The following is a 13,840-nucleotide window of genomic DNA, read 5'->3' on the forward strand; positions in this document are numbered from 1 at the left end:
CTGCTGCCGCCTATCACAAGGCTTTTTATTTACATCATGGTTTTACATTCACCATCGCTGATGAGCAGCACTTTGTAGGCGAGGAGAGAGGCTTGTTCAGGAACTCCATTATATCATAATTATATGGCTCTGCATCAATGTAATAAACATATGCACTGTGAGCCAACGTGAGCCATGATGTCATAAGTTTTGCGGATTCACCGTTTTGCCTGTTTACACGGAGAAGGGATAAAACGGCGTTCTCAAAGATTTCCACTCTGGAAGGTGGTTTCACTTTGTTGCGTTTTCACCTCATGAACACGGTTCTTGTCTAAACAACCACAGCAAACGGTACTTTATTTTGCTGTTTTCTATGAACACCATCCTCGTGTAAATATCACCTAAAACTCTGACTAAATATACTGACAATTTTGTCAACGAATAAAAACTACACTAAAATGTTTGGAAGGGACTAGTGGACAAGAGATGCTGTATAAGTCATTTTACAATAATTGGTTGCATGCTGAAAATAGCAGATCTACAAGCTCACAAGCTTGTAGATCTGTTATTTTCAGCAAGTGTAAAAGCAGTCATTTACGACGGCATCAAGGCCCGCCAAAATACATTTTAGTCGACTAAATCAACTGTAAAACTAGACTAACACTAAAACTTCCTGGTGACAAAAATGGGACAAAAACTAAATGAAAACTATTCAACAGACTATGACTAAAACTAAAATCTAAATTTGCTGCCAAAAACAACACTGACTCCAGCTGCTCGTATGTCTAATAGCTTACTGCATTCCTGGCTCGTTAAGTGCCGTTCGAATTTGGTACGCTACTTTAATAGCACTAATAAATATATTTGCTGCGTTGAAAGACCAGGTCCTACGACGTGGATAATGTCTTCATACTCTTAAGCACATGAAATATAGATGAATTGTACATTTTGCCACCCTCATCTGTTTAGCCTGCTTCCCCAGGGAACGTGCATAATCAGCCCTGCTCGTCATTAATGCTAAATTAAGGATTTCCAAGAAGTTCTCATAACTTTCAAACAGAAGAAAATGTCCTTTTAAATTCTTACGTCATGTTTGCATGTGCACGCACCCACACATGCACGCACATATCGCTTTGTGTATGCAAGGTGTTTCCATTGACATAATGATTTGTAGTGGTGATGATCATGCATTTTTTATATTGGAGTTCAGACACTATGTCCAGTGAATTTAATTTTGTAGTATAGTATAGTATAATACAATTGTTGACAATTAACAAAATCCCAGTGGTTTACTTTACTTATATAAAGACTGAGGTCAAAACATCGTATTCTCTGCCTGCCTGTCGTTAAATAAAGTTTGGAGCATCTTAAAGTGAGTTGCAAGCCCCTGCTTTCTTTTTATTACTTATATAAACCATCACACTTACAATTATACTGCAATATAACGGTTGTAAAGGAATAAAGGAAATATTGTAACTGCATTAATGAATTCTCGGTCTATCTTTTATAGTTTTTTTTCTAGTTTTCAGTATGTTCTGTCTTCTGATTCATATATTTAATTTAGCTGTTGTATTATTGCTGATTTTGTGTTCTGCATTCGGCTACATTGAAAACGAGGGCCTGCCCCTCAATTGTACTCAGAGTTTAAGTAATGGTTATGATGATGATGATGATGAATATCGCAGGGTCAATGCAGGTACTCAAACAAGGTCCCCCTTGGAGGGGAGAATTTTTTCCATGTACCCCCTCATCCTCGCAACACTGATAAGTATGTACTTACTGTATGTACTTACATGCCATTGGACCTATTTGTATTAAAAACCTTTCAATCAAAATCAGTCAGACCCATTTCATAGTCCAACTGAAACCACTACTACAATGAATCATAGGAATCTACTAATAGTTATTTTATTCAAATTGCCTGTGTGCAAAACCTGACGGCCCACTTTTCAATTAGATAAACATAATTATAATGATACAGCATTTTATATAAACTGTACTATGTGCCGTGTAGTTCCCCGTCAACCCGTGAGTGTGACTGTGAGCATGCCTCTCTGCTCCGTTGGCGACTGCACTTGTTTCTGCATCCTGCGTGGCTGCCAGGGATATTTTGCCTCTCGTCTCCCCTTCCCATCATTGCCCAAAGGCCGCTTTGCCGTCCCATTGGCTAGAAGCAGCCAATGACGTCACCGCGTCAGTAATCGGTATGACACTAGGTCCTCAGTATGACTCGTGTCTGACTAGGTCTTTGAGTAGATGTATGTCAGGTTTCACCTGACAAAAACCATTGAATTATTTCGCAGACCTTACATTGAGAACCTTTGCAGTACTGTTTGTATACTATCATGCTGATGCTTTTTTTTCCTTTCTCAGGTGTCCCAACCATCCAAGTACACGTATGTGTCACTGGCTGACTTGAAAGTGGGAACTGTAGTGAACATCTATGCCGTGGTGGTCTTCTACAAACAACCATTTAAGACCAGCGGAACGGGTCAGTGATGAAGTGGTGCTACAAACAACCGTTCAAACCGGGAAAGCATCAGTGTGTCATTTTAGGTTTTAGAAGTCTTTCAGAAAACTCTCAAATAATTCAGATCTACAAGTTCACAGCGCAGCTTGTACATCTGCCATTTTTGAATATTTTTGAAAAATACTGAAAACACAAATCTTCCCTTCTGGTGGTCGCTGGCATAAAACATTTTTAGATGCGGGTCAGTGTGGCCAAATACTGTGTAATTTTGAGGGTCCTTGGCATGAAAAGGTTTGAGTACTACTGATTTAAAAGTAAAGGCATTGGTAGCATCTGCCTCAGAAATGTGGTGGTTTCTTCAAACAACCATTTAACGCGTTTAAGTGTGTGTGTGTGTGTGTGTGTGTGTGCGTGCGTGCCACCCACTCCCTGGCACAAAAACCTTTTCAGATGGGGATCTGTGGCCAAATAACATTGTTCATTGTTGGGGGTCTTTGTGGCAAGAAAAAGTTAGAGAACTACTGATTTAGAAGGCAGTCTTGATGGATTCAATTTGTGCTTGTCCATGTGCAGTTTCAGATTTATGAGCACAGTGGATGCAGACAGTCTGTGTGGATGGAACATAAACAACTGGATTCTTATAAAAATGGGTCCCGACATGTAAGCGGAGATGGAAGACCCATTGTTTGGGAAACGCTACATTAGTCTAAGGCCTGACACCTTCACAACAGATTGTGTATAGCTGATGCATGAGACTTGTTTACTGATGCAAGCTCGCAATGCATTTCCAATGGGAGTCAAATGGTTTGACACAACATTTGTGTTGTATGAGGGGGAGGGGGGCAGTCGAAACTCAGCCGAAAGCCGTACAACAAAAATATTGTGTCAAACCATGTGACTTCCATTGGAAATGCATTGGGGGCGGCCATGACACTTACCCTTTGTTTGTGTGAGTGAAGCCTATGAAGGACGGCCCCAGTTTGTGTTTTAGTGTTTTGCTGGCAAACCTAAAGGCTGCTGTAGATGGGGCAACTGGCTCAGGAGGTAGAGCAGGTCGTCCAATGATCCATGGGTCGGCGGTTCGAATCCCGGCTCCTCCTGTCTACATGTCGAAGTGTCCTTGGGCAAGACACTGAACCCCAAATCCTGATGTGCTGGTTGGTGCCTTGCATGGCTTCCGCCACAATCGGTGTATGAATGGGTGAATGTAATGCACAATCTATGTAAAGCGCCTTGGATAAAGGCGCTATATAAATGCACCATTTACCATTTATACCTGTTGTAGGACATTTTCCAAGACACAAGCTAGTGAAGTCTTTTAGCCATCGACTGTGTGGGTATAGTTAGCAGTACCACTGTGGAATTTTGCCATTATCACACTGTCACACAGGTGTGTAGAGGAGGAAAGAGCCATGAAAGGCAAGTGCTTTGGAGGAAAGAGTAATGAAAGTCATGAAACCCAGGCAGGCACCAGCAATAACGATAAGCAGCAGTCCATCCAATTCCAATTTTCAGGGAGCTATGCACAGCCTTGCACTCTCAAAGGCAAAGCCCAGAGTTTCAAGAGACTTATGGCTGCCAAAATGAGACTGTGAAGCGCACGCACACTATGACACACACGCACACACACGAGACAGTCTTATTAGCATTGTTTACAACTTGAGCAGTGTGTAGGGTTCTAATCTTTCAACTTGTTTAAGCAGGCCGTAATTAGGTTTTAATCGTCTTTTGGTAAATTAAGTATTCAAATGGACCAGCTGTTTACCCTCCTAGAGCAATGGTACCCATTGAATCAAGTAATTTAGTCTGATCATGTAGATAAGGTTAGTTTAGTTCACAGGGAATCAAATTATGCTCTAAATTAAATCCCAAACCAACCCTGAGTTTGGGGTCTAATGCAGATCACAACTTTGGACTGTCCTAGACCAGTGGTTATCAAACTGCTGCGCAGCAACAACAAAAAATATAAAAATAATGAAGACACGTCGATTTTCGGCCTCGACACGTCGATTGGCCAAATATGAGTCGTTTGGCATCCCTACTTCTATATCACATCTTTCCAGTGGTTGCCGCAGGCGAGTGCATCTGCAATTGGCTTGGCCAGGTCACACACATTCATGTCACTTTCTTCCATTGGAAAACTAATAGTAGCCTGTATCTTTTGTAGCTGCCAGTGTGAACTCAGAGAGTGCAATCTTTAGCTTTGTGTATGTAGGTATCATTCTCAGCAGGGTTTGACAGATTCCATTTTCCCACTCCAGGCTACTGCTCCACCGTGAAGGTTATGGACCGGTCCAATGCAAAGGTGGTGTGCAACATCTTCCGCGACAATGTTGTCGATCACCCCAAAATCTTAAAAGTCGGAGACATTATCCGCCTCCACAGAGTCAAGGTGCACCTTCCATTAAAGCTACTTGGCTTTTCTACTCGTTACGTTTAAATCCTGTTTAGTTGCCAGAATTTAGTAGTAGTCTGTAATTGCAGTCTTTTCAGAACTCAACATTTATAGTCTCTGTCAGGTGGAAACCTCATATGCCCAAAACTATTACTTTTCTGGATTAAAAAAAGACGTATACTGTTCGCCAATGGCGGTTTAGCGTTGGGGGGGGGGGGGGGAAGCTTGAAATGACAATGAGTTAAAGAGCTGGAGAGACTGGGAGACTACTGTTACTGAACAAACACACCTATAGCAGCGGTTACTATTTAACCTGCTTTAACCTTTAAAAAGATAACCAAAATATATCACTTACCGTACTTTTTCAGGTTTCAAGCTTCAATGACTCCATCAATCTGCTGAGCTCGCACGGCTTCTCCGCGGTCACGGTGGACGGGGAGGTGGGCAGCGAGATGGTCCCCAACGCCACCAGCAAGACGTTCCAGTTCAGCCCGGACGACCGGCGGGTGGTGGAGGAGCTCCGGGCCTGGGCCGCCACCCAGGACCTGGACCCCTCCATGCAGAGCCGGGTGACGCTGGCCACGGCGCAGCCCGGGACGTACTTTAACCTCACCTGCCAGCTGCTCGCCAAAGCCCCGCTGGACACCCGCCGCACCCTGCTGAAGGTAACGGCCGAGATTAACCCATTCTGACCTGAGATCAGATCCTAAAAATATCTTCTACATCCTGACAGTTTTCCATTCTGACCTGAGATCAGATTCTAAAAATGTCTTCTACATCCTGACAGTTTTCTGAAAAAGCTATGTTTCTATGTCAGTCGTTCTTTGAAGTCTCTTTGAAGATGTTTGGAAAACATAACAAATGTTCGATACATTTTTAATAATAAAAAAAAAACATGAATCTTCTCTCCTGGGGGTCCTTGGCATAAAACATTTTCACGTGTGGGTCCGCGGCCAAATGTAATATCAATTGGGGGATCCTTAACATCCGAACCACTGCTTTTTTGGAGACCTACTTTAGACCTACTTGTTATATCCTCACCGCCCACCAGTGGGCCCCAGAATCACCATTTTAGACTTTCTTGTGTCTTCGGTTAGGTTTGGGACGGAACCAAGAGTCCTCATCTGTTACTGAAGGTTATGGCGGAACCGGGCGTCACTGAGGGCCGTTCCTGCAAGTCCAAGGACCAGGAGAACCTCATAGCCAACCTTGTGGTCTGGGACAACCACCATCTGACCGCCAGCGAGTTAAAGGTCAGAGTTCACTATAGTCACCACTAAAGCTGTACCCTAGCCCTGTTTTTAGGACTCGAACTTCGGCAGGAATTTTCGAGCGAACATCCGGACCATTTGTTTCTAATTAATGAATTTCTCCGAGTGCTTTTAACCAGGCTGCAATTCAACACGAGATATCCGCCTTGAACATGATTAGCGCAGCGCTGAAGAGAGCGCAGCACCCTCTCTTTATCAATCTCTCTCGTCTCTCCCAACACACACACGCGCGCGCACACACACACACTCTGACATGTGCTCCGCGAAAACAGCTGATGCGAGCTCATCATTCCATAAAAATGAGCCATGAGTTGAATGAGTTCTCAAGCAGCCCCCAAAACATGGTAATTGTGTGTACCTGTACGACTGTCCATATTTTTTGTCAGACCAAAAATGCTTCCCAGTGTCTCTGTAAGCTTGCTGGCAGGCAGCTAAAGCCCAACACACACCGGGTGCGCAGCGACGCGGCACCTGGAAAATAGAACAGTGGCGTATCGGATCGTCAGGCGAGGCGTGAACGCACGTCGGACGCCGCCGGTGTGGGATAGGTTCATTGAAAATAACGGAGGCGGCTGTTTTGACGCGCGGCGTTCGCACTTCGCAGACTGTGTGTGTGGGGCTTGTGACGAGAGTGTAGCTTGCTCGTTAGCTGTCTCTCGTTCATTAATTTGTTCCATCTGTGTAGGCTACTCTCCGAAGCGCATTGAGTGTGTGTGTGTGTGTGTGTGTCACTATGTTTGTCTCTTCTGCTGTCATGCAGGACTTTCAAATGATTGTAAACACAACATGAACATGGTACTCTTAGCATCTCGCATATTTTCGAGTAAAATAATAATAATTTATTTAAAAAAGCCCATTAATTAAGATTCGAGCGAACGTTTGAACCCCGAATGTTCTGGGACAGCCTTAGTCACCACCACCACCGGGTCTGTAATCAACCCCTTCGAGGGCCCTGACGCTACACCAAATCAAAGGCCCCATTTGATTTGCGTGTGCATAACGCAATCGAGAACGACACTTTTTTGCGTTTGCGCGCCCAGTGAATGTTCAGTGTGTACTGCGCACCGCCAGCACTATCGCCGCTGCTCCCATAGAGTTATATGGCTGCTCCCATATAGTTATAAGGCTGCTCCCATAGATTCATAAGGCTGCTCCCATAGAGTTATAAGGCTGCTCCCATAGAGTTATAAGGCTGCTCCCATAGAGTCATAAGGCTGCTCCCATAGAGTTATAAGGCTGCTCCCATAGAGTTATAAGGCTGCTCCCATATAGTTATAAGGCTGCTCCTATATAGTTATATGGCTGCTCCCATAGAGTTATAAGGCTGCTCCCATAGATTCATAAGGCTGCTCCCATAGAGTTATAAGGCTGCTCCCATAGAGTTATAAGGCTGCTCCCATAGAGTTATAAGGCTGCTCCCATAGAGTTATAAGGCTGCTCCCATAGAGTTATAAGGCTTCTCCCATAGAGTTATAAGGCTGCTCCCATATAGTTATAAGGCTGCTCCCATAGAGTTATAAGGCTGCTCCTATAGAGTTATAAGGCTGCTCCTATAGAGTCATAAGGCTGCTCCTATAGAGTTATAAGGCTGCTCCTATAGAGTTATAAGGCTGCTCCTATAGAGTTATAAGGCTGCTCCCATATAGTTATAAGGCTGCTCCCATAGAGTTATATGGCTGCTCCCATAGAGTTATAAGGCTGCTCCTATAGAGTCATAAGGCTGCTCCCATAGAGTCATAAGGCTGCTCCCATATAGTTATAAGGCTGCTCCCATAGAGTTATAAGGCTGCTCCCATATAGTTATAAGGCTGCTCCCATAGAGTTATAAGGCTGCTCCCATATAGTTATAAGGCTGCTCCCATATAGTTATAAGGCTGCTCCCATAGAGTTATAAGGCTGCTCCCATATAGTTATAAGGCTGCTCCCATAGAGTCATAAGGCTGCTCCCATAGAGTCATAAGGCTGCTCCCATATAGTCATAAGGCTGCTCCCATAGAGTTATAAGGCTGCTCCCATATAGTTATAAGGCTGCTCCCATAGAGTCATAAGGCTGCTCCCATAGAGTCATAAGGCTGCTCCCATAGAGTCATAAGGCTGCTCCCCCACGCTGGATCTGCTATTTTTGAGTCTCCTCCCACCGAATGGTTAAACTGTTGGAGACCAAAAACACTAGCTGGGGTTCCTGTGTTGCGTTACATCGAAAACGGTGACCCATGAATACGGTTTAGACGGGAGCGACAGCTGTACTTATTTGAAATAGTCTCGCATAGGGCCCTGCAAGCTGGCGCTTCAGTAAGTTCCATTGTTATTCCGGGTCTGGTTGAATGTGTGCCTTCGTTCTGACTTTTGAGTGGGAGAACTGTGAACGGATCGCTGCCAAATGCTAGCCAGCCAGTGTAGATTCACAAATTACTGCACCTGTTGTGTCGTGCTTAACAAACAGCCTGATGCCATAGCATGGTGAAGACGCTACTGTATATGCAGGGGATAATCAATTACACCAGAGCGCTTTCACCAACATTTGAATGATACTAGGTATCTAGGAGACGGATACAACGGGAAATTAACCGGAATGCAAATTTCGCCTGGCATCCACCTCCATGTATAATCAGATTTAGAAAAACTAGAAGTCGCCTAGCCAGCACATCTAAGATCCACGCAGTCACGCATGCACGCACGCACACGCACACACACACACACACACACTTGAAATGTTTATTTATATCTGCATAATCCAAAGTACAGGAATACCTTGTACACAGGACATAAACACTGCCAGTGCAGTCAGACAATGGGAGAGCAGCCAGTTACAATGTGCATAGAAGGCTGGCAAACATTGCTACATACAGTATAGTTGACATACTTGTCAGACACAAATCATGGATAGAGGAAACAACGCCTCCTCCAAATTGAGTGGCTACCTATAATGGCTGATACTGAGCAGTAGCTTGCTACCTGCTTGGCCCTCATTTTGGAGAGGCCGGCCATTTGTAGGCCCCTCACAACCAACTTGTGCACATGCCCTAGGCTGCCAAAGATAAAAACTAAACGTTTACATCTATAGCCAGCTGTGAGATGGTCTGCTCTAGCAGTTGATATGTACAGTATGTCAGCACTTTGGTTAGAAAGGCTTCCTCCAGGCTGTGGTCAAAGGTACAGCCAACATCGAGAATGAACACACCTATGGTTTTCATTGACAACAAAGACATCAGGGCTGTTGAAAGCTATGAAATGTTAAAGTAGATCAGCTATTTTAACAGAACGTTAGCCCCAGAATAAAGGGATGCCAGGGTGCATGTAAATGAGAATTTCCATGTAAAACACCTTGTATAAAATGGTCAGCTGGTCAACAGATCGTCTGTGGTCCCTCAACGACCCTCCGGGGTTACGGGATAGGTGAGGTGAGGAGACTTGGCTCCTGACTGTAGCTCCACAGAGACAGACAGACAGACAGTCAGTCACACTTCCAACGTTTCAGTCACACTGTAGCTTGACAAAGAATGGAACGAAATTAATTAGTGAAAAAGGTCAGTAATACAAAATGACTGGGGGTGCTTGTTCCTAATATTGGCCCTGGGAACCCCTTAATCTTACCGAATAACCTGGCGTCCCATTTAGTCTTTATTAGGCAAAACATTGACAAAAACTGAGGCCTCATAATACATCTTCATGTCACACCCTGACCCAGTCTTTCTTTGCCCCAGGGTGGGGGTTGGGGGACAAAAAGGACAGGAGAGAGAGTGATATCAGCCCCAAGGGTTGATAGCGCTGCACAATCGGCAACAAGCTAAAGTAAATAATTTTCCTTCCTCGCAATCCGTCCCTCCGTAGATCTGTCATGCAGTGTTCCCACCTCTCTCTGCCTTTTGTCTTCCAACAAGTTTCTCTACGTTCTACCCAAACGCAATTACTCATTTGCACTCTCTGTTGCTCAGAGTGCCTCGGGCCAACCTTGCTCTTTCATTTTTTGCACCCGACCGACAATAATATCTCTGAATACAAAACAGATAAAAATCCTCCAATCTGCAGTCATCGTTTTACCCTCATTCCTTTTGTGCCTCCCTCGTCCCTTTTGAAGAATGTCTAATTCCGACTTTGATCCTCTTCTCCTCGCCGCAGTGATACTACTAATCGGGCAGGCGGAGACGACACACATTAGCGGTTATGTAATAATTGGACAATGCGTTAGCATACGCAGACAATTATCTTGGTACTCGTCTCCCCACGTGTGCTGGCGGACAGATGGATGAAAGTGGGGCAGGGCAGTGCCCTCCCACTCAGCCTTGGCATCACACGGCGGTGGAGACTGTGACCTCATGAATGGGCTGTGAATCGTTGCTGTCGGGCAGAAATCTCTTTATCTCCATATTTTACACTTTTTGTGTTTAGTGGTAAATTAACGCCCTACTTGAAGATACTACAGCTCGAAATCGTGATGCGTTTTGAGCTTGTGGATCTGCTGCTTTTGCTGTTTCTGAATGTGAATCCTGAAAGGTAACAGTTTTGGAGGTTTCCACCCGAACAGAGCCGTAATGATGGCTTTGTCATCATTGGGGACTTTAAGCAGCGACGGCTACGGCAGTCCACTCCGGCAACTGGAAATGGATCAGTGCTCGATAGATAAACCTGCTTGCCGTCGCAGCCCTTCCTACTATAGCAGGAACTAGCCTTCCACGTAGTGACACCAACGTCAGTGATTTTAGTACTTTGGATGCGTTGTTTGTATGTATGAGCTCTGCTAATTTCACTTTAGTGTAAACAAATTCACTGAACGGTTCACAAACTGTCCAAAAGTAAGATCTTACAATCTTACCAGAGCATGTTGAACGCAAGCTCTGCCCTTTCAGAGAAGCGACAGCTTGTAGCAAGCTTTTGCCTTCAAGACGTTTCAGTAGCCTTCTACACACATTCGTCATAATCGTCAACATCAGTTGATCAACTGTTAGCTTTGGCATAGTTTGAGTAGGCTACATAGCTCATTAGGTGTGCCACTGATAGCCAGAACGGTTTGGTAATGTTCATTATAGTGAACATGCACACGCACACACATGGTGACACACATACACACACACACACACACACGTGCACACTCACACATATTGTGCTGCATACACCATAATGGAGTGGGAACCCGTCGCCGACGACTGTTTAAAAAGAAGAAAAAAAACAGGATTCCAGGACAGTTCCTAGCGGAACTGTAACATGTTAAGGAGCTGTGACTGACGTGGTTTAATTATGTGTTTATGGAGTCAAATAAACATGCATGTGTCCATCCCCCTCCTCACTCATACTGTACAAACACTTGTATAACACACACACACACACACACACACACACACACACACACACACTCACACAGAGAATAAAGACACTGTACTGTAGTAGGTGGGTATTCTAAAGATATCAGATTTTTATGCTTGTTGTCAGTACAATAGCGTCATAGCTTAGTTTTGATTTAGTTTTCGTCAGTGATACATTTTTCAGTCAACAGAAACAGAATTAACACTGGTATATGAAGGACCACCCTTCACATTGTCTTTACATTGATTCTGGGATGCTGTTATGTTTTCAAACGGAATGGTTTCCACCCAGTTTCAGACTATTCATTGAATGTAGATGTCAGAAGATGTGTCAGTAGTCGGAGCTCTCTGATCATCTGCCGTGTACCATCACACATGAACAGTGATAAAGGGGAAGACTGAAATAGAATGCTATATTCCACCAAAACCAACTAGTTTTCACAATTCTTTCACAAGCGTGTTGCCCAGCTTGGGGGTTGTGAAATGTCAATCAATAGAAATGTGGTGGTTTCAAACTTTCATTGCTTTATATCACTGTTTTACCTTATATTTTCCATCCAACTACTTTTTGTTTAGGAGAATTTAGCTTTGGCCCCTGATTCAATTTGTCTTTTAGCTTTGTGTCGGTTCTGATTGTAAAAAAAAAACTACAACGCTAAGAATAATGTCTTTGAAGCAGCATTTCTCTACTGGGTTTTTCGCTTTGTATTCACATCAGTTGTTTAACCACCAACACTGTATTTTACACGTGTCACACAGAATTGTTCACAACACGTCGTGATGTGACTCGTTGAGGAGATAGCTTGTAGATCTGCTCTTTTCCCTATCCTTCCCTACCCTCAACTATTAGAGTTTCTACGTGACCCTCACACCTACTGAAAGTGAGATTCAAAATTCGGGTGGTACCAGATCAGTGTTGTACAGTAGCTCTAGTGTTGTGGTTGTGTCTGTGCCTGTGGCTGTCACTCACTTTAGAGAAGTGGTTTGACAGGTATGAGGGTATTGAGGGCACTCTCTCTGTCACTTAAGTTGTAAATACCAATATTGATATTTGCTTAACTCTGTCTTCTACTCTGAGTCATGAGCCCTCTAAAACTAGCAAAAGTGTGTTGGAATTAGGTGGGTCATGGGGCTTAAAGGAGCATTCAGTGATTTGGGTGATTTGGAAAACCCCCCGGTGCGTGCATGCGTGCGTGCGTGCGTGTCCCCCAAAGTGGCCTCATAGGAAAGCGTTTTCCACAGTAACATTGATGTGATGTAGTGTTTAACTGTCCTTGGACCTTTCATGTCGCTGCCTGTCACGTGGCTTCACAGTGTTCTAGTCAAAGCCCTGCACGGCCGCAGGGATTCTTTTTGCTCTCGGTGTCACTTTGATTTCTGTCCTCATGAACCACGTGACCATGTGGCACATAAAGGCTGACTCATTATTCTTCCCCACACACACACACACACATATCTCATAATAACTAGAAACGCTCTAATTCATTTGCTTTCAGAAATTATTTTCTTTCTTCAATATTGTATTATTAGTAATCTCTCTCCTTCCGGGCTGAGTTTAATTAGAGGACACTTTTCCATGTTGCAGTTATTAACCCATTCTGGGCAGGAAGTAACCCCTTTTGGTGTTTTAAGCATTATGTTATACTTTAGCTATAGCAGATCTACAAGCTCATAGCGAGCTTGTAGGTCTGCTGAAAAATCGTGAAAATGTGGTGCAGATTTGGAATATATATTCTTTCAGAGCGAACGTTTTTAACTAAAATCTTTGCTTCTGGGGGGTCACTGGAACAACATATTTTCAGATGGGGGTCGGCCGCCAATTACATATATTTTTGGGGTCCTTGACATGAAAATGTTTGAGAACGACTGACAGAAACATGGGGTTTTTCAGAAAACTGTCAGGATTTAGAAGCCATTGTAGAATAGGTCAAAATGGTTTAAGAACGTTAAGAAATCACAATAGTAATAGATTTTGCCTTGAATCATTGTGGGAAGATATACTGTTTGCAGGGGTGTCGTGATTATAGGATAGTTCAAACAGTGACACATTGTTTGAACTTATACTGTGCTATAAAAGTGTTGTGACAGCACAAGACCATAGAGAGATTTGTAAGTGGTTATATCTACCAATTGTAGTGGCTTATAGACCAATCATGTAGAAAGTAATGATTATGACCCATTGTGCGGGTTATATAAGGTGTCACGACTGCGTCATTGAGTTATTACAAAGCTTTAACATAAATACACGTTTCACATATGCTTTGACTCAGGGAACGGTGATGATGGTTGAATGGCTGACAGCAGCCATTGTGATTGGATTGCTTTGCAGTGGACGGGTTGCTTCACAATGTGAATTCCTATTCTTCACAGTAGATGAGTTAACCCATTTTGGGCGGGAACCCATTTTGGTGTTAGCATCATGTCG

The 13,840-nt window shown here is 43.7% G+C and overlaps 1 protein-coding gene across 1 annotated transcript in view; it reads left to right on the forward strand.

Moving 5' to 3' along the window:
* pot1 (protection of telomeres 1 homolog) overlaps positions 1-13,840 on the forward strand; it is a 75,704-nt gene that overhangs the window by 24,398 nt on the left and 37,466 nt on the right. Inside the window, exons 8-11 of the mRNA XM_083762360.1 lie at positions 2,353-2,470; positions 4,711-4,841; positions 5,213-5,509; positions 5,942-6,097. Coding sequence (XP_083618486.1) covers positions 2,353-2,470; positions 4,711-4,841; positions 5,213-5,509; positions 5,942-6,097 — 702 coding nt within the window. The remainder of the gene's footprint in view (positions 1-2,352; positions 2,471-4,710; positions 4,842-5,212; positions 5,510-5,941; positions 6,098-13,840) is intronic.

Source organism: Protomyctophum parallelum (assembly GCF_964188405.1).
Source record: "Protomyctophum parallelum genome assembly, chromosome: 4".
Lineage (NCBI taxonomy): Eukaryota > Metazoa > Chordata > Actinopteri > Myctophiformes > Myctophidae > Protomyctophum > Protomyctophum parallelum.